We start from the raw sequence: 21,736 nt of genomic DNA, 5'->3' as shown, positions 1-21,736 counted from the left end.
CACCACCATGGGGGGAACAAGAGAAATCCCCTCAGATCTAGCTCTTTTGAATGTCCAAGCAGCTCAGCATTCCGCTTGTCGCCTTCCATATTCCTGAGCAGGAGTTTGACTGGACCCCTCCAGCCACCCGGGCTGCAGAAAAAGTGCAGCGCAGCCCATCCGTTGTTACGCACATTTGAAAGACAAAGACTCGTCTCAGGCAGAGGCAGATTCTTTCTCCTTCACGTTCAACAAAACCACCAGCTCAAGAAACAGCAGGAACCGAGACCTAGCCCGTATCCGCTCACTGTACTCCAAACTCAACCCTCTTCACACCTTTCATGCTTTAAAGCCTTGCTACGGGGAAGGCTCACGCAGCCAGGTTTCAGGCATCGCTCGGCTTACACAGACATACTGACATACCCAGCTGTTTCCTTGATTTTGGTTTGGAGTGAATTTCCTCTGCGTCGTCCGGCACCAAGTTCACACATTCATCAAAGCCCTAAAAATCAGCAACAAAAGCCGCCGCTGAGCTACGTGCCCTGCTCTAAACTTCAGCAACAACGACACAAACTATCGTGAGCTGTGCTGACGTGGGCTGGACAATTAAGACTATTAATTGGAGAGGCACCCCCCACGCTAGTTTTTCCTGACAGGAAGAAACAGTTTTATAAATTTGAAGAACAACCAACAAAACACCCAATCCAAAGAGATCCTGAGACTCACAGTGATGCAGCCTTCTAGCCGCATGCTCGGAAAGACCCGTCCGGTGTGCCGCCCCGCTCCCCACACGGCTCGAAGGGCCCTGCGCAAGAAGCACCAGGACGTTCCTCGCACACGGGGCCGAAGCCGCGGCAGCCCGGCGGTACTCACGTTCTGCAGGTAGCGGAAGATGAGGTTCTGGAGCGGAGCGTTAAGGACGCCCCACAGACAGACCACGCACCTGCACCTTTCCTGCGCCAGGGTTTGGTAAAAATGCTGTTAACTGCTGTCATGGGGAACAGCTCAACTACCGGTGAAGGCGGAGGCGGCCAGGCTACATTTAATACAGGACCTTCAGGAGAATACGGGCATAACAGCGAAAAATAAAATATTTACAGAAACCATGGCATACACCAAACCTCGTCTCCACGGACAGAGCCTAGGCCGGGGACAGTGAAGGCTGACAAGAGAGCAGGAGGAGGGAAGCAGCGAGGGGAAAGCCTTCCTCGCCGGGCTCTCGCGCGCTCTTCCTCTCTCCCAAAGTCCACGAGCGAGCGACCGACCGACCGACCCATGCTGGCAGAAACTCCATGCTTGCTCCCAGCGGGAGAAAGTCCTTTGGCAGGATAAAGCATCGGCAGCTTGGGGCTGGGTGACCCTTCTGGAGCCGGAACAGCAGTTTGCTCAGTTTTGGTTTCAGACCTTTCCTCTAGGAACAAAGACAGCACAGTGGACTATCAAAGCACGCAAGTGTTTTCTTCCAAAGAGAAAGTATTGACAATCCACTCCGACAACCGATTTTTCCTCTGCCAGCAGCAAATGCCTGAGGGCCGCCCCACCTTCACAAATCCTCGTAGGAAGAGACTCAAGTTCTTCAAAACTTTAAGAAAATGATTCAAAAGGTAGCTGCTAGGGAAAACGATCCCTGGTGGCAGGGTACACAATAGACCCCAGTCTCAGCTGTCTTCTGCAGGGTCACAAATTCAGACCGCATGTCTGACCAGCAGGGAAGTTCAGGACAACTGCGTGCAGGTACTCCCAATGTCTACCAGTTCACCTGTGCTTTAAGACTCCTTGCAAAGCCTCAGCTAGAAAAAGAATCACCTCTGGGTATCCAACAAAAGAATCAGTTTCCATTTATTTCTTTCTTTATTTTAAGCCTTAAGACTATGCGCTTCAGGTGTCCAGCATTTCAGCAAGCTCCATGAGGAGCTCATCCTCATCCTTCTCTGGGTCCGGGTCAATTATCTCTTCCAGTTTGCCTCCTGAGATCTCCCAAAGAAACTGCTCAAAGTCGTCTTCTACAGAGAAGGGGGCTTCCCAGGCCCCTGTGGAGCTCAACCCCTCTGTCTTTACTGCTACTCCTGAGGAAGCTGAGGTCGAGCTTGAGACCTCTGACGGTGCCACAGAGTCTGCCGGGCTTCCAGGATGCAGTTCAGGACTGGGAAGAACAAGAAAGAGAGCAAATCAGTGTATGACATTCCTTAAGCAGAGAGATGTTTTCTGCAAACCAGCTCTTAAAATGGTAGTTAATCCCTCCTACCCCTCAGCCTTACGCAGGGATTGTTATTCAATTAACCTGGGGCTGCTTCTAGAGTCCAATGTATCAGCAGGTACATTTTGCAGTTTGGGGATTTATCCGCGAAGACACAGCATCTGGGGTCTGGCAAAGAAGGTTCCGTTTTTGTCGCCACAGGCACTTTGCCACCTTTACTAATTTGACTGCAAAAGGGTGACCAAGTCAACCTCCGCAGGCGTTCAGAAAACCCAAGAAGCCACTGAAAAGCTGTACCAACTTGCAGCATTTTCAGACAAGGATCTAGATAAGCAGTCCAGCCAGCTCCTAGAAACTTATTATTTCAGACGAGTTTTTCCTCTGCTGGATTTTGGCATGAATTATCTCAAAACTCTCATTTTTCCACGTGTGAAAAAAAAACCCCAACAACCTTCGTTTCACGTGAAAGGCACACTGATGAAGCAAAAGAACAAGTTGTGGTTGTTACCTGGTTTGGGGTTTTCCTCTCCCGCCTATGGAGAAGAGGCTGCCCTCTGGCAAAGCCGGAACAAGGGCCTAGGAAGAAGCAAGATGGTTTTTATGATACACAGGTCAAAGACTGCTTTGCAGATTCTTCCTCCGCTGCTTCTCCTCTGGCATTGCTGAGCCTTAACCAAAATACAGAGCCAGGGCACACCTGAAGAAAAGTTAGCATTCCCTTAACGTTTACTAACGACCTTGGGTCTTCTTAAAGAACGCAGCAATTAAGGGACATGGCAGAGCATTATGTAAACACTGCCATTCACCTCGTAAAGAGCAGAAAGGTACTACGAGCGTCCTGTTGACCACTTTTGGATTTAAAAGGGAACGGAGACCCGTAGAACATTTCAGTCTTCCATCTTTTCTCCAAGAGGAGGCTACAACTTGGGCATAAATTTTACTAGGGACCCACTACTGCCTCAGCCGCTCTCCTTACCACAGCTGCTTTTTTAGCTGAAGGCTCCTTTGTATCGCCACCAGTGGCACTCAGTGGCTTCACAGCCGCCACGGCAGACGGATGACTCTCGGCTGCCTTACGTTTCAGTGGCTGCTTTGTGGGAGAGGTGGCTTTCCCATCCAAAGGCTTCAGGCACCCCTTTGGTTTGGCTAGAGTAAAAGGAAGAGAGAACTGATACAGTCTTGCTCTGCCTCAGGAAAAAAAAACCAACAAACAGGTTCTCTTAACAGCACCACAACCCTTCTAGTTAATTGTATTTAGCCAGCACAAGTACACTGCTATTTCCCAGATTCTCAGCAGTATTTTTCACACCGTAAACTCTGTTTACCAACAAGCTATAAGAAGGTGCAAAGAAATTACAAAAAGGAGCCAGAGTTACAACGTGAAAATTGTCACCCTCTGCCTTTCTTTCAAAGCATGACCTAAAGTAACTCTTTAACATACAGTCAACACTTACTTTCAGCTTTCCATTCCAGAAGTTGGGCTGCCCCTTTTCCTTGTGATACGGCAGCACCCTTTCCGGGGCTTTCCACCCCATCTCCTGGAGATTTCACCCATATCCTCTTTGGAAGCTGATAAGCTGACCCTGAAACCACACTGGATTCAGGACTCCCTGATGCTGGAGTTCTATCCTTGATTGCCTATTCAGTAGGAGACAGCACAGCAGCTGCTTCCTTCTGAAGCTTCTCTTCTTGGCGTTGCTTCAGTTGCCGCTTCTCCCACATTATCTCTTCAAGGCTCTTCACTTGAACTTTAGAATTAGTTGCACTCTGATCAGAGGGCTACAGGGAAACAATAGAAGAGGACTAAGAGGACAAAAATCTATGGAGATTTCATTAAGAAAATCTCAGTAGCAATCCCTCTGAAACAGCTCCATGTGGAACAGAGCATGTTAATACCATTCAGACCTGACATTTTTCCCCATAAAACGTTCCCTGTGACAAGATCCATGCTTTGCTATGGAAATAGTTTCAAAAGCCTACACTTCCCAACACAGCAAGTTTCTTCAATAGAGCAGAAGACTCTAGCTGTAATCTATTACATTCTTTTTCAGCAACAGGAAGCCATACAAGCTCCCCCAAGACAGCATTCCCTGACAGACTCATTTCCTCTAATACAAACCTCTAGCCTTTTCTATTAAAGTTCTTAGCCCAGGATTTTAAGATCTCCTTCTTCCAGTCTCACAGATAAAGTCACGGAGACGAAAAACATTAACCTTGCAGATTTTATCTGGTGCTAATAGGGTTTCTTATTCACTGTCAGGTATAATAAGATTAATTCAAAGCTTGGGGTTTAACACATTGTCTGGAAATCCTATTCAAAGGAGTGACAGGACTTGCGACAGCACTGCAGCGCTTACCAAATGCAGAAAGGTAGGAACACACTCAAACTGGGAGCATGCAGCCAGTTACAAACAAAACATAACAAAATGTATCCAAAACTGTATGAATAGATAGATGTATGTCTTCACAAAGGACTCACTTCTGCAGGTGCAGAGACAGCTTTGGGAAAAGGCTTGCTCAATTCCACTGTCATCTTTTCTTCTCTTCCAGGTGCTTCAAAACAAGCAAAAAAAAAAAAAAAAAGATTATCATTTTGTCAACAGCAGAAATAAAGAATCCTGGCTACCTCTGTTTCCTTGTTCTGTTTATTTCCTCACGTCTAATAATGGGACAGAGGGAAAGGCTACAGTAAGCAATCCCTGCACCGTTCGAGCTCTCCTTCCCTCAATCGCACTATTCTCTTTTTAGGTGGCTTATATAATCTTAACGATAGCTTTAGTGCTCTGCCAATTTTGACAAAAAACTGGCCCTCACATTAAGAAGTTGATACATGCTTTGCAAACATAGATACATCAATAACTGCATTAAACAACACATATGCCAAAGAGGAAGGTAAGCCTGGATTCAGCCCAGGGAAGATCCCATACCACAAGCGGATGGCAGAAAAAACAGAAGCAAGAAACTAGGCTACAAAGCCCCTCAGTGGAAGAATTTTCCAGTGGGAAATACAGAAAGCTATCACGTGATTCATGGAAAATAATATGGTTGCATATTCTGGCACTGCCTTGCCTTCTGACTTTGTAGCCTTAAACTCTTCTACCCTCTACGATATGCAGAGGGAAAAAGCAAAGCAAAACCTGAGGAAACTGAATTTGCTTGACAGGGGAAGCGCTTCACCAGGGCAGGTATCAAATCACCTTATTACCTATTAGCTTTGTGATCCGTAACAACCTCCTCCCTGTTGGGGCAGGTTCAGGTTGTGCCGGTGGAGCTGGCACTTTTCCTCCACTCTGCTGCATCCGCAGAGCTTTCTCCCGCTTGATTTCTTCCAAGGTTTTAACACGCACTTCTCCTGCTGGCTTGGCTTTACGTGACGGCTCTGCCGGGCGCACTTGGCTGAGCACAGACGGAGCAAGTATGCTCTGCTTCTTGGGTTCGCTCTCAACTTTTGCCTTGGTAGCAAACTCTTTTGTTTTTTGCTTCTCTCGTTCCAATCGCTTGTGTTTTTTTTCAGCCAGGGAAGGTCTTGCACCCAAGCTGGCATCTTCTGTTTTACAACGTCCTTCAGTCTGGGGTTTCACTTGAGGTTCTCCTCGTCTCCTATTAGTGCTCTCAAGTTGAATTTCCTCCAGTGCTTTCACATGGATCTCTCCTGCTGGCTTAGCAGCCTTCTCTGTCATCATCATCAAAAAAGAGAAGCACCAACATTTAAGCAGAGCCCAGCAATAGTTAAAGTCTCCAAAATCTGTCACAGTACTAAGGAAAACTAGGTTTGCGTGATCCCAAGAAGGCATCTTAGGACAGCACCATTCTGCACGGTATTCTCCTCCTTTAAGCCACTTGTATTTTGAAAACTAGTGCTATCCGGTGAGAGGGGCGACACAAAAAGCATTACTTTATTTTATTTCGTTACTTTCTCAGACAGTTGTCTCTCTGTTCGCATCTCAAACTCCTGCTCCTGGCAGTGCTTCTGTCCTACTTGTGCGTAAGCATACTGCAGCTTCTGACGGTTCACAGCAGTTTTCAAGCGGAAACTTTGATGAGGCACAAGTGGACAACACCCCCTCCTAGAGCCAGATCTCTGACAGTGGCTAAACAGGACAGCTTCAGCACTCAAGCAAGAGGAATCAGGCAGGGTTTTTTAAATTCACTTTTAGGGCTGTATGAAAGCTCATGGAAAGACAAAAGGGGAAAGCATACTTAATAGCCAGTTCGTACCTGTCTCTGTACAGCTCTGTTCAGAGGGCAGTCCTAGCCTCTCCTTCAGAGACCTGGGGACTTGAACCACAAGAGAGAACAGAAAAAGTTCGGCAGGCTGCATAGATCTCCATTTGCTGTTCACGTTTCGAAATGAGAGCCATCACTTCACTGGGATTCAGAGCTACCTTGAGCCCGCAACCAACACGCACAAAGAACCACTAGAAGAAAGCACAAACAGCAAACCTAAACAGAAAATCTGTGCATCAAATCCCCATGTCTGCTTAGTAGCTGTACCTCTCTTTGGTGCTTTGTCAGCATTCTCCAGAACCTCTGTCTTCTTCCCCAGCCTGTCAGCAAGCTTGTGCTTTAGCGTAAGGACACTTTTACCAGCTTCAGAAAGAGAGGAAACAGGCAATACTTTAAGAACGTTTCTCTGGAGGCGGATTTTAGAACAGTCAGCCACAAACTTCCATGCTTCCGGGGATATTTTCTTAGATTTCCCTTTCAGCTGATAACCAAATTTGCCACTTCTGCCTGCCGTCAATACACATCTCTGCCAAAATGTATTTTCCTCCGGCACGCAGCAAAAATACCCTTCAACATAGTCACGTTTAGATGAGGGCACCCGAACAACGCCTCACAAAAAGCTCTTCCTCTGGAGGCTTTCTGTTTTCCCATCCTCTCGCCAAGATTCAGTTGAATCACAGGCTCCCCCCGTAAAACAAAAACTAATCTCTTCACTGCACAGAAACCAGTAGCCACTAAGAGCATTGTCCTTCTAGCCCACATCCCGGCAAAAGGCACTCTTCTGGTAGCCAAACCACAGAAACGAGTGACTACGCGTAGTAGTAGTGCCCCACGGTTTTTGCCTTTCAAAGGAATTTGTGCAGATCTGAACAGCACCACTTATACACAGACTCGTATCACGCTACTGTCCGCAAGAGCCACCGTCAGCCTGGTCAACGCTTCAAAAATTGGCTACTTGTATAATACCATCTTCTATAGGTCTGCCCTTGCATTACTGCCTGGTTTTCCCAGTTATCCCCTTATTTGCATACTGACACTCGTATTGACATTAGCCTCTCTCTCTGCTGCTACTGCACTTCACCCAACCGCTACTTCCGCCACGTGCTGTCGACACATTAGCTCATTCACAAATCTCACTCAACTTCAGGAACATGAGAGTCCAATTAAGCACACTGGAGGGTCTGTAAGGTGGTGTAATACATGATGAGCTACGGCTTAATGTCAGGCTGATAAAAACCCCTTCTGGACCTTTTACTGCAACACAACAAACTGAGCACCTACAAATGCCAAATATTTGCAATCAAACCAGGGCCTGGAAGCCTAAAAGCATGGTTTCCATTAGAAAAGGCAGCACCAGCAGGCTAACGTGTCTGAATTATCCTAATTATTACTTAACCTTTTGGTTGAGGAGCCATGAAATGGAAACAATAGTAGTCACTACAAGTAGGGGATATTAACTCACCACCTTGGCTTTTTGTTTTTTTCCTTTAGTTTCTCCAATTTGATTTCTTCAAGTGCTTTTATTCCAAAATTTAAATTGTCCTTCAAGATCATTAAGTCCAACCATCATCCATGCACAGTAACCCATGTTCTGGAGTACCCCGTCTACGTGCTTTTTGAATACCTCCAGGATGGTGAGTCAACCACTTCCCTGGGCAGCCTATTCCATTGTCTTGCAACCCTGTCAGTAAAGCATTTTTTTCCTAATATCCAACTTCAATCTCCCTTGCCTCAACTTGAGGCCATTTCCTCTCATCCCACCTCCAGCCACCTGACAGAAGAGACCAGCACCCCCTCACTACACCCCCCACTTCAGGCAGTTATAGAGAGCGATAAGGTCTCCCCTCAGCCTCCTCTTCTCCAGACTAAAAAGCCCCAGCTCTGAACCAAGTAGTCGAGGTGCGGCCTCACCAGTGCCGAGTACAGGGGAACAACCACCTCCCTGCTTCTGCCGGCCACACTATTTCTGATACAGGCCAGCACGCCGTTGGCCTCCTTGGCCACCTGGGCACACTGCTGGCTCATATTCAGACGGCTTCAACCAGCATCCCCAGGTCTTTCTCTGCCAGGCAGCTTTCCAGCCACTCTTCCCCAAGCCCGTAGCGCTGCATGGGGTCGCTGTGACTGAAGCGCAGGACCCGGCCCTCGGCCTTGTTGAACTTCATACGATTGGCCTTGGCCCATCGACCTAGCCTGCCCAGATCCCTACCCTCAAGCAGATCGACCCTGCCTCCCAACTGGGTGTCATCTGCAAACTTGCTGAGGGTGCACTCGATCCCCTCGTCCAAATCGTTGATGAAGATATTAAACAGAACTGGCAACAATACTGAGCCCTGGGGAATACCACTTGTGACCAGCCCCCAGCTGGATTTCACCCCAGTCACCACAACCCATTGTGCTCGTCCATCCGGCCAGTTTTTCACCCAGTGAAGAGTACACTTGTCCAAGCCATGAGACGCCAGCTTCTCAAGGAGTGTGCCGTGAGAGACAGTGTCAACGGCCTTGCTGAAGTCAAGGTAGGTAACATCCACAGCCTTTCCCTCATCCACTAGGAGGGTCACCTGCTCAAAGAAGGAGATCAGGTTGGTCAAGCAGGACCTGTCTTTCGTAAAGCCATGCTGACCAGGCCCGATCCCCTGCTTGTCCTGGACTTGCCATGTGAGTGCTCTCAAGACAAACCGTTTGTTGTGGTTTAATCCCAGGCAGCAACTAAGCATCATGCAGCCGCTCACTCACTCCCCCCCCCATCCAGTGGGATGAGATAAGAACGGTTTAATAGAACAGAAAAGAAGAAACTAATAATGATAAAGATAACACTAATAAAATGACAACAGTAGTAATAAAAGGATTGGAATGTAGAAATGATGCACAGGGCAATTGCTCACCACCTGCCAACCAACACCCTGCCAGTCCCCGAGCGGCGATTCCCTGCCCCCCCACTTCCCAGTTCCTATACAGGATGGGACATCACATGGTATGGAATACACCGTTGGCCAATTTGGGCCAGGTGCCCTGGTTGTGTCCTGTGCCAGCTCCTTGTGCCCTGGCTGGCCATGAGAAGCTGAAAAATCCTTGACTATAGTCTAAACAATACTGAGCAACAACTGAAAACAACAGTGTTATCAACTTTCTTCGCATACTGAACTCAAAACATAGCACCGTACCAGCTATTAGGAAGACAGTTAACTATCCCAGCTGAAACCAGGACACCATTCCATAATCTTCCCCAGTGCTGGGGTCAGGCTGACAGGCCCATAGTTCCCCAGATCCTCCCTCCGACCTTTTTTATAAATGCGAGTCACATTAGCAAGCCTCCAAGTCCTTTGGGACCTCCCCTGACGACCAGGATCGCTGATAGATGATAGAGTGGCTTGGCAAGGACCTCTGCCAGTTCCCTAAGTATTCTTGGATGGATCCCATCAGGTCCCATAGATTTGTGAGTATCCAGATGGTGTTGTAGGTCATTAACCATTTCCTCCTGGATGAAGGGGGGTATGTTCTGCTCTTCATCCTTACCTTCCAGCTCAAGGGCTGGAGTACCCCGAGCATAACTGGACTCACTATTAAAGACTGAGGCAGCAGCGGCATTAAGTACCTCGGCCTTTTCCTCATCTCTGGTTGCTACATTCCCTTCTGTATCCATTAAAGGATAGATATTCTCCTTGGGATTCTTTTTACTGTTAACATATTTGTAAAAACATTTTTTGTTGTCCCTTACAATAGTGGCCAGACTTAGTTCTAGCTGAGCTTTTGCCTTTCTAATTTTCTTTCTGTATGATCTAACAAGATCCCTGTACCCCTCCCAAGTTGCCCGCCCTTTCCTCCAGAGATGATAAGCTCTCCTTTATTTCTTGACACCTAGCAAGAGCTTCCCGTTTGGCCAGGCTGGTCATTTTCCTTGGCGGTTCGACTTGCGGCTCATGGGAATAGCCTGGTCCTGAGCCACTAAGATTTCCTTCTTATGTTCATCCCTCCTGGACCCCTTTACCCTTCAGGACCGTCTCCCAAGGGATTCTCTCAACCAGTACCTCGAAGAGGCCAAAGTTTGCCCTCCAGAAGTCCATCGTGGTGGTTTTGATGACCACCTTCCTTGCCTCACCAAGAATTGAAAATTCTATCATTTCACGGTCCCCAAGCCCAACACAGCCCCCGACCATCACACCTCCCACCAGTCCTTCCCTGTTTATAAACAACAGATCTAGCAAGGCTCCTCCCCTGGTCGGCTCACCCACCAGCCGTGTCAGGAAGTTATCTTCCACACACTCCAGGAACCTCCTAGATTGTTTACTCACTGCTGTATTCTATTTCCAGCAGATGTCTGGAAAGTTAAAGTCCCCCACGAGGACAAGGGCACACAATTCTGAGACTCCTGCCAGCCGCTTGTAGAACAATTCATCTGTCTCTTCAAGCTGGTTGGGTGGTCTGTAACAGACTCCCAGCACAATATCTGTCTTATTGGTTTTCCCTCTCATCCTCACCCATAAGCACTCTACCTTGTCATCAGAATCGTGTAGCTCTGTACAGTCAAAACATTCCCTAACACAGAGAGCCACCCCACCACCTCTTCTACCTTGTCTATCCCTTCTGAAGAGACCATTGCAGCACTCCAGTCATGGGAGTCATCCCACCATGTTTCTGTGATAGCGACTAAGCCATATCTGTCCTGCTGCACAATGGCTTCCAGCTCCTCCTGTTTATTGCTCATTCTGCATGCACTGGCATAGATGCATTTGAGCTGGGTTATAGAATCCACCCCTAACATCAGCACGCTGCCCCCAGGCTCATCTCTGGTGCACCTAGTTTTATCCCTTACCCCCTTTGAACCTAGTTTAAAGCCCTCTCTATGAGCCCGGCCATCTCATGAGCGAGGATTCTTTTACCCCTTTGAGATAGCTGGAAACTATCTGTTGCTAGCAAGCGCAATGCCATGTAAACCTCCCCACAATCAAAAAAAACAAAATTCCACGGATGGCACCAGCCTCCAAGCCACATATTAACCAGGTGTGTTTTCCTGTTCCTTTCAGTGTATTTCCCTGCCACTGAAGGGATTGAGGAAAACACTACCTGTGTTCCCGATCCTTCCACTAATCGTCCCAGTGCCCAGAAGTCCCTTTTGATTGCTTTTGGATTTCTCCCTGCAATCTCATCACCACGAACCTGCACAACCAGCAATGGGTAATAATCAGAGGTCCAAACCAGACCAGGGGGTTTCCTGCTAATGTCTTTTACCCGGGCCCCAGGGAGGCAGCAGACTTCCCTGTGGGGTGGGTCAGGTCTGCATATTGGGCCCTCTATCCCCCTCAGAAGGGAGTTGCCTTTGACAATTACCTTCCTTTTTCTTTTTTCAGAGGATGTGAGAATGCGTGAGGCTGCCCAACTGAGCCTAGGCACCTCCCTAGATAGGACTTCATCTACACCCCGATCTTCACTGGCCTGGTCCTCAAGTTCCAGAGCCCCACACCTGTTGTGCAGGGGCAACTGGAAGGTGAGGGAGACCAGGAGCGGACTTGCCCGCCTCCCCGAGCAGGGACCTGTATCCATTCCCCTCCATCTCTTAGGTCCCCTCCTGTCTGGTGGCAGGAGGGCAGGGGAACCTCCGCTTCTTGCAGACCCTCCATCTGCTGCCTCTGCCTCAGGAATGGCGGGGTGTGGGCCCACCAGTCTATCTCCCTCTCACACTCCCTGACACTCCTCAACCTTTCCACTTCCTCCTTCAGCTCTGCCACCAGGCTGAGCAGATCATCCACCCAGTCACAACTCACACAAGAGCTGTCCCCGCTGCCCTCCACCATCAGTGACAGACTCAGGCACTCCCTGCAGCCAGAGACATGGACAGCTGCCTGTTGACACGGGACCGCTGTCTGCGCTGCCACATTTTTCCTAAAAACAGCTTTTACCCGAGCGGCAACCATACCTGGGTCTCCCTCCAGGCCGATGCCCACCGCTCAAGTAGCCTTCTCGAGCCTGGAGGAGGAAGACGGGGGCTGCGCCCCGCCTGCACCAACTGCCGCACAAACTGCCACGGCCTGGTTGCCCCCGGCAACGCCCGCGCCGCCACAGCCTCTCTCAGGAGAGCCGCCGGCTCTGCACAATCCCTCCACTCTTCCCCGGGGCTCCTGGGCCTCGGGAACCTCCCGGCCCGCCTCAGTCTAGCGCTTAGCCGCCGACTTACCGTTGCCTCTGCTGGCCTCGCCGCTATACGGGGGGTCGACTGAGAAGTTCCAGACAACAGATGTGTTTCTACTGATTTCTGGCATCAAAAGGCTTTGGACGGTATCACTTGCACAAAGAAAACTCCCTCTACCTTCTCCAGATGCTCCAGAATCCGCTACTGCTGCAGCTGCAACAACCCACGTCTATGGCAAATCTCTTTGACAGCTCTTGTTTACCCAGGCACAGTTGCAGTCCATCGCTCCTCTTCTTCCAGCTGAAAAAACAGCCCGCTGGCTCGGCCACACCGTCACTGCCAACGTGAGAGCTGGGAACATACATCCAACTACCACTGTTAAACCCCCTGTCCAGGGAGACGGCTGACACAGACACGTTACAGGCACAGTCACCCTCCCCTACAGCACTTCCAGCTATGACCCCTGCCTGTCAGCCATGGCCCATCACACACAACGCTCTGATTGCAGATGTCACCAAAGACTCACTGTCCCCAGATGAGTACCTGGCTTGCCACGGCTCATTTTTTGTTTGTTTGTTCTAGATATGGCACACCAGGTGAACCACAGATCCAAAGTTCCACACAATGCAAGTCTTTGCTCTTCTTCCAGGCAACAGAGAGTGCTTCAACATACTGCATTCAGTAACGAAGCTCTCTCCATCTTGCTCAGTGCCAACAGGCATGACTGCAGCACACGCAGCTGTAGCGGTACCTGCACGTCCCAAATCCTCAACAAATTTTTAGACAGCACCAATTTTTAATGTAGTGGCTTTCCCTTAATGTATAACCCCTTCCTTCTCGTATTTTTAGCGGGCGGCTCTCCTCTATTGCTCACTCTGTCCACCAGCTTTTCCTCCTCCGTGTTCAAATGGGCATCGGGAATCAATTACAAACCAAGGGGACTGCTAAAGGTGCTACATCTACTCTTGGGCGACACAGGCATACTTAAATAAGACACGCTCATTCTTTTTCCATTTCTGGAGTCAATGCTGGGGCCTGGCAGCAATTTAATACAACGATTCAGCTTCCTCACTAACGCATTTTAGTAAATCTCAGAAAGAGTCAATTTGCAGCCATTTGGAAGGGTACCATTTTTAGATGAAAAGCGACAGCAAGAGAAAATTATCTCTAGACTACCTTTCACCCTGAGACAACCGGCCACCCAGCAACAAATTCAGCCTATCTGTTCAGCGCAATCAGTTGAATCACTGATCACTCCTGCGCTCGCTGTTTCAACAGCACTCTGTCCCCACCAAGAGCACAAGCACGTCACTTAGCACAGGCTGCTGTTTATCCTCGCCAGCAGGTGGTAAATAATAAATACCACCACTCAGGTAGTTCAGAACTCGGAAAGACCCATCCGGCGTGCCGCCCCACTCCCCACAAGACTCGAAGGGCCCTGCGCAAGAAGCACCAGGACGTTCCTCTCACACAGGGCCGAAGCCGCGGCAGCCCAGCGGTACTCACGTTCTGCAGGTAGCGGAAGATGAGGTTCTGGAGCGAGTATTAAGGACGCCCCACAGACAGAGCACACACCCGCACCTTTCCTGTGCCAGGGTTCGGTAAAAACGCTGTTAACTGCTGTCATGGGGAACAGCTCAACTACCGGTGAAGGCAAAGGAGAACAGGCTACATTTAATATAGGACCTTCAGGACAATACGGGCACAACAGGGAAAAATAAAATATTTACAGAAACCATGGCATACACCAAACACCGTGTACATGGACAGAGCCTAGGCTGGGGACAGTGAAGGCTGACGACAGAGCAGGAGGAGGGAAAAGCGAGGGGGAAGCCTTCCTCGCCGGACTCTTGCGCGCTCTTCCTCTCTCCCAAAGTCCACAACTGACCGACCCATGCTGGCAGAAGGTTCAGAGGGAGAAAGTCCTTCGGCAGGATAAAGCGTCAGCAGCTTGGGGCTGGGTGACCCTTCTGGAGCCGGAACAGCAGTTTGCTCAGTTTTGGTTTCAGACTTTTCCTCTAGGAACAAAGACAGCACAGTGGACTATCAAAGCACGCAAGTGTTTTCTTCCAAAGAGAAAGTATTGACAATCCACTCCGACAACCGATTTTTCCTCTGCCAGCAGCAAGTGCCTGAGGGCTGCCCCACCTTCACAAATCCTCGTAGGAAGAGACTCAAGTTCTTCAAAACTTTAAGAAAATGATTCAAAAGGTAGCTGCTAGGGAAAACGATCCCTGGTGGCAGGGTACACAATAGACCCCAGTCTCAGCTGTCTTCTGCAGGGTCACAAATTCAGACCGCATGTCTGACCAGCAGGGAAGTTCAGGACAACTGCGTGCAGATACTCCCAATGTCTACCAGTTCACCTGTGCTTTAAGACTCCTTGCAAAGCCTCAGCTAGAAAAAGAATCACCTCTGGGTATCCAACAAAAGAATCAGTTTCCATTTATTTCTTTCTTTATTTTCAGCCATCAATCAGTTCACCAATTTCCATGAAGAAGTCATCCTCATCATTATCTGGGTACACGTCAATTATCTCTTCCAGTTTGCCTCCTGAGATCTCCCAAAGAAACTTCTGAAAGTTGTCTTCTACAGAGAAGGGGGCTTCCCAGGCCCCTGTGGAGCTCAACCGGCGTTTCTTTACAGCTACTCCTGAGGACGCTGAGGTTGAGCTTGAGACCTCTGACGGTGCCACAGAGTCTGCCGGGCTTCCAGGATGCAGTTCAGGACTGGGAAGAACAAGAAAGAGAGCAAATCAGTGTATGACATTCCTTAAGCAGAGAGATGTTTTCTGCAAACCAGCTCTTAAAATGGTAGTTAATCCCTCCTACCCCTCAGCCTTACGCAGGGATTGTTATTCAATTAACCTGGGGCTGCTTCTAGAGTCCAATGTATCAGCAGGTACATTTTGCAGTTTGGGGATTTATCCGCAAAGACACAGCATCTGGGGTCTGGCAAAGAAGGTTCCGTTTTTGTCGCCACAGGCACTTTGCCACCTTTACTAATTTGACTGCAAAATGGTGACCAAGTCAACCTCCGCAGGCGTTCAGAAAACCCAAGAAGCCGCTGAAAAGCTGTACCAACTTGCAGCATTTTCAGACAAGGATCTAGATAAGCAGTCCAGCCAGCTCCTAGAAACTTATTATTTCAGACGAGTTTTTCCTCTGCTGGATTTTAGCATGAATTATCTCAAAACTCTCATTTTTCCACGTGTGAAAAAAAAAACCAACAACCTTCGTTTCACGTGAAAGGCACACTGATGAAGCGAAAGAACAAGTTGTGGTTGTTACCTGGTTTGGGGTTTTCCTCTCCCGCCTATGGAGAAGAGGCTGCCCTCTGGCAAAGCCGGAACAAGGGCCTAGGAAGAAGCAAGATGGTTTTTATGATACACAGGTCAAAGACTGCTTTGCAGATTCTTCCTCCGCTGCTTCTCCTCTGGCACTGCTGAGCCTTAACCAAAATACAGAGCCAGGGCACACCTGAAGAAAAGTTAGCATTCCCTTAACGTTTACTAACGACCTTAGGTCTTCTTAAAGAACGCAGCAATTAAGGGACATAGCAGAGCATTATGTAAACACTGCCATTCACCTCGTAAAGAGCAGAAAGGTACTACGAGCGTCCTGTCGACCACTTTTGGATTTAAAAGGGAACGGAGACCCGTAGAACATTTCAGTCTTCCATCTTTTCTCCAAGAGGAGGCTACAACTTGGGCATAAATTTTACTAGGGACCCACTACTGCCTCAGCCGCTCTCCTTACCACAGCTGCTTTTTTAGCTGAAGGCTCCTTTGTATCGCCACCAGTGGCACTCAGTGGCTTCACAGCCGCCACGGCAGACGGATGACTCTCGGCTGCCTTACGTTTCAGTGGCTGCTTTGTGGGAGAGGTGGCTTTCCCATCCAAAGGCTTCAGGCACACCTTCGGTTTGGCTAGAGTAAAAGGAAGAGAGAACTGATACAGTCTTGCTCTGCCTCAGGAAAAAAAAAACAACAAACAGGTTCTCTTAACAGCACCACAACCCTTCTAGTTAATTGTATTTAGGCAGCACAAGTACACTGCCATTTCCCAGATTCTCAGCAGTATTTTCCACACCGTAAACTCTGTTTACCAACAAGCCATAAGAAGGTGCAAAGAAATTACAAAAAGGAGCCAGAGTTACAACGTGAAAATTGTCACCCTCTGCCTTTCTTTCAAAGCATGACCTAAAGTAACTCTTTAACATACAGTCAACACTTACTTTCAGCTTTCCATTCCAGAAGTTGGGCTGCCCCTTTCCCTGGTGATACGGCAGCACCCTTTCCGGGGCTTTCAACCCCATCTCCTGGAGATTTCACCAATATCCTCTTTGGAAGCTGATAAGCTGACCCTGAAACCACACTGGATTCAGGACTCCCTGATGCTGGAGTTCTATCCTTGATTGCCTGTTCAGTAGGAGACAGCACAGCAGCTGCTTCCTTCTGAAGCTTCTCTTCTTGGCGTTGCTTCAGTTGCCGCTTCTCCCACATTATCTCTTCAAGGCTCTTCACTTGAACTTTAGAATTAGTTGCACTCTGATCAGAGGGCTACAGGGAAACAATAGAAGAGGACTAAGAGGACAAAAATCTATGGAGATTTCATTAAGAAAATCTCAGTAGCAATCCCTCTGAAACAGCTCCATGTGGAACAGAGCATGTTAATACCATTCAGACCTGACATTTTTCCCCATAAAACGTTCCCTGTGACAAGATCCATGCTTTGCTATGGAAATAGTTTCAAAAGCCTACACTTCCCAACACAGCAAGTTTCTTCAATAGAGCAGAAGACTCTAGCTGTAATCTATTACATTCTTTTTCAGCAACAGGAAGCCATACAAGCTCCCCCAAGACAGCATTCCCTGACAGACTCATTTCCTCTAATACAAACCTCTAGCCTTTTCTATTAAAGTTCTTAGCCCAGGATTTTAAGATCTCCTTCTTCCAGTCTCACAGATAAAGTCACGGAGACGAAAAACATTAACCTTGCAGATTTTATCTGGTGCTAATAGGGTTTCTTATTCACTGTCAGGTATAATAAGATTAATTCAAAGCTTGGGGTTTAACACATTGTCTGGAAATCCTATTCAAAGGAGTGACAGGACTTGCGACAGCACTGCAGCGCTTACCAAATGCAGAAAGGTAGGAACACACTCAAACTGGGAGCATGCAGCCAGTTACAAACAAAACATAACAAAATGTATCCAAAACTGTATGAATAGATAGATGTATGTCTTCACAAAGGACTCACCTCTGCAGGTGCAGAGACAGCTTTGGGAAAAGGCTTGCTCAATTCCACTATCTTCTTTTCTTCTCTTCCAGGTGCTTCAAAACAAGCAAAAAAAAAAAAAAAAAAAAAAGATCATCATTTTGTCAACAGCAGAAATAAAGAATCCTGGCTACCTCTGTTTCCTTGTTCTGTTTATTTCCTCACGTCTAATAATGGGACAGAGGGAAAGGCTACAGTAAGCAATCCCTGCACCGTTCGAGCTCTCCTTCCCTCAATCGCACTATTCTCTTTTTAGGTGGCTTATATAATCTTAACGATAGCTTTAGTGCTCTGCCAATTTTGACAAAAACTGGCCCTCACATTAAGAAGTTGATACATGCTTTGCAAACATAGATACATCAATAACTGCATCAAACAACACATATGCCAAAGAGGAAGGTAAGCCTGGATTCAGCCCAGGGAAGATCCCATACCACAAGCGGATGGCAGAAAAAACAGAAGCAAGAAACTAGGCTACAAAGCTCCTCAGTGGAAGAATTTTCCAGTGGGAAATACAGAAAGCTATCACGTGATTCATGGAAAATAATATGGTTGCATATTCTGGCACTGCCTTGCCTTCTGACTTTGTAGCCTTAAACTCTTCTACCCTCTACGATATGCAGAGGGAAAAAGCAAAGCAAAACCTGAGGAAACTGAATTTGCTTGACAGGGGAAGTGCTTCACCAGGGCAGGTATCAAATCACCTTATTACCTATTAGCTTTGTGATCCGTAACATCCTCCTCCCTGTTGGGGCAGGTTCAGGTTGTGCCGGTGGAGCTGGCACTTTTCCTCCACTCTGCTGCATCCGCAGAGCTTTCTCCCGCTTGATTTCTTCCAAGGTTTTAACACGCACTTCTCCTGCTGGCTTGGCTTTACCTGTAGGCTCTGCCGGGCGCACTTGGCTGGGCACAGACGGAGAAAGTATGCTCTGCTTCTTGGGTTCCCTCTCAACTTTTGTCTCGGTAGGAAACTCTTCTGTTTTTTGCTTCTTTCGTTCCAATCGCTTGTGGTTTTTTTCAGCCAGGGAGCCTGAGAAAGTTTTGACACGAACTGCAGGGGAAGGTCTTGCCCCCAAGCTGCGATCTTCTGTTTTACAACGTCCTTCAGTCTGGGGTTTCACTTGAGGTTCTCCTCGTCTCTGGTGAGCTCTCTCAAGTCGAATTTCCTCCAATGTTTTCACATGAATCTCTCCTGCCGGCTTAGCAGCCTTCTCTGTCATCATCATCAAAAAAAAAAAAAAAAAAAAAAAAAAAGAAAAAAAAGAGAAGCACCAACATTTAAGGAGAGAAAAGCAATAGTTAAAGTCTCCAAAATCTGTCACAGTACTAAGGAAAACTAGGTTTGCGTGATCCCAAGAAGGCATCTTAGGACAGCACCATTCTGCACGGTATTCTCCTCCTTTAAGCCACTTGTATTTTGAAAACTAGCGCTATCCGGTGAGAGTGGCAACACAAAAAGCATTAGTCTATTTTATTTTGTTACTTTCTCAGACCGTTGTCTCTCTGTTCGCATCTCAAACTCCTGCTCCTGGCAGTGCTTCTGTCCTACTTGTGCGTAAGCATACTGCAGCTTCTGACGGTTCACAGCAGTTTTCAAGCGGAAACTTTGATGAGGCACGAGTGGACAACACACCCCCTCGCCCCCCCCCGCCCCCGAGGCAGATCTCTGACAGTGGCTAAACAGGACAGCTTCAGCACTCAAGCAAGAGGAATCAGGCAGGGTTTTTTAAATTAACTTTTAGGGCTGTATGGAAGCTCATGGAAAGACAAAAGGGGAAAGCATACTTAATACCCAGTTCTTACCTGTCTCTGTACTGGTCTGTTCAGAGGGCAGTCCTAGCCTCTCCTTCAGAGACCTGGGGACTTGAACTACAAGAGAGAACAGAAAAAGTTCGGCAGGCTGCATAAATCTCCATTTGGTGTTCACATAAATCGCATTTTGCAATGAGAGCCATCACTTCACTGGGATTCAGAGCTACCTTGAGCCCTCAACCAACATGCACAAAGAACCACTAGAAGAAAGGACAAACAGCAAACCTAAACAGAAAACCTGTGCATCAAATCCAGATGTCTGCTTAGTAGCCATACCTCTCTTTGGTGCTTTGTCAGCACTCTCCAGAACCTCTATCTTCTTCCCCAGCCTGTCAGCAAGCTTGCGCTTTAACGGAAGGACACTTTTACCAGCTTCAGAAAGAGAGAAAACAAGCAATACTTTAAGAACGTTTCTCTGCAGGAGGGTTTTAGAACAGTCAGCCACAAACTTCCATGCTTCCGGGGATCTTTTCTTAGATTTGCCTTTCAGCTGATAACCAAATTTGCCACTTCTGCCTGCCGTCAATACACATCTCTGCCAAAATGTATTTTCCTCCGGCATGCAGCAAAAATACCCTTCAACATAGTCACGTTTAGATGAGGGCACCTGAACAACGCCTCACAAAAAGCTCTTACCTATGGAGGCTTTCCGTTTTCCCATCCTCTCGCTAAGATTCAGTTGAATCACAGGCTCCTCCCCTAAGACAAAGAATAATCTCTTCACTGCACAGAAACCAGTAGCCACTAAGAGCATTGTCCTTCTAGCCCACGTCCCAGCAAAAGGCACTCTTCTGGTAGCCAAACCACAGAAACGAGTGACTACGCGTAGTAGTAGTGCCACACGGTTTTTGCCTTTCAAAGGAATTTGTGCAGATCTGAACACCACCACTTATACACAGACTCGTATCACGCTACTGTCCGCAAGAGCCACCGTCAGCCTGGTCAACGCTTCAAAAATTGGCTACTTGTATAATACCATCTTCTATAGGTCTGCCCTTGCATTACTGCCCGGTTTTCCCAGTTATCCCCTTATTTGCATACTGACACTCGTATTGACATTAGCCTCTCTCTCTGCTGCTACTGCACTTCACCCAACCGCTACTTCTGCCACGTGCTGTCGACACATTAGCTCATTCACAAATCTCACTCAACTTCAGGAACATGAGAGTCCAATTAAGCACACTGGAGGGTCTGTAAGGTGGTGTAATACATGATGAGCTACGGCTTAATGTCAGGCTGATAAAAACCCCTTCTGGATCTTTTACTGCAACACAACAAACTGAGCACCTACAAATGCCAAATATTTGCAATCAAACCAGGGCCTGGAAGCCTAAAAGCATGGTTTCCATTAGAAAAGGCAGCACCAGCAGGCTAACGTGTCTGAATTATCTTAATTATTACTTAACCTTTCGGTTAAGGAGCCATGAAATGGAAACAATAGTAGTCACTACAAGTAGGGGATATTAACTCACCACCTTGGCTTTTTGTTTTTTCCTTTAGTTTCTCCAATTTGATTTCTTCAAGTGTTTTTATTCCAAAATTTAAATTGTCCTCTGAAAACAGAAAATCATTAATGAAGCTGAGGCCTAAAGGCACATGTTGAAGAGCACACATCCTCAAGCTTCTGACAGCTCAGAACCCTTCCAAAGTCTTCCAAATAAACCCTCTCAACACTCCCCACCAGGACAAAAAGCCATAGAACGGATGGGTATTTTGGTAAGCGATTGGCACCCTTCTTCACCCCTCCTCCCACCCTACAGAGTAAAACCTGCAGTTTTAAGCGTTTCAATCCATTTACACAATGTTAGATTCCTCTGTCATTAGACATGGCTTCTTCCCACAGTGTTTGAAAGGACACATTTGCAGGCATTTCAACTCCACGCTGTGGCTCTCTTTTGTTTTACAAAAGTCTACAAGGAGGAGTTGACCTGTCTGACCCAAGGGACACACGACAGTATTAGACAGGAATGAGCTCGTGGAAATAACTGACTCCATCCAGCTACCCGATGTTCTACTGTAGATTTAGAACATATCACTTTGGAGTTCATCGTCAAGTTCTCCTTCCAAGCCATCCTACTACAGCTGCTAGAATACCTTGCTTTGTATCAGCCCTGC

At 47.6% G+C, this 21,736-nt stretch overlaps 3 protein-coding genes across 3 annotated transcripts in view; 2 read left to right on the top strand and 1 right to left on the bottom strand.

The window, feature by feature from the left end:
- SNRPE (small nuclear ribonucleoprotein polypeptide E) overlaps positions 1-21,736 on the top strand; it is a 302,587-nt gene that overhangs the window by 126,257 nt on the left and 154,594 nt on the right. The gene's annotated exons all lie outside the window — the stretch shown is intronic.
- The window catches only part of LOC126051937 (uncharacterized), a 183,807-nt gene that overhangs the window by 108,755 nt on the left and 53,316 nt on the right, over positions 1-21,736 (top strand). The gene's annotated exons all lie outside the window — the stretch shown is intronic.
- LOC126052335 (zinc finger CCCH domain-containing protein 11A-like) lies at positions 985-19,816 on the bottom strand. The gene is made up of 7 exons (XM_049832886.1): positions 19,613-19,816; positions 18,522-19,022; positions 17,792-17,865; positions 16,767-17,091; positions 16,289-16,458; positions 2,691-2,752; positions 985-1,033 (listed from the first exon to the last, which is right to left on the bottom strand). The coding sequence occupies exons 1-7, from the start codon at positions 19,713-19,715 to the stop codon at positions 985-987; spliced, it is 1,284 nt and encodes a 427-aa protein (XP_049688843.1). The 5' UTR covers positions 19,716-19,816.

The sequence above is a fragment of the Accipiter gentilis genome, chromosome 29, assembly GCF_929443795.1.
Source record: "Accipiter gentilis chromosome 29, bAccGen1.1, whole genome shotgun sequence".
NCBI lineage: Eukaryota > Metazoa > Chordata > Aves > Accipitriformes > Accipitridae > Astur > Astur gentilis.
Note: the sequence above shows the minus strand (reverse complement) of the source record. Positions and strands in the feature narration are given on the sequence as shown.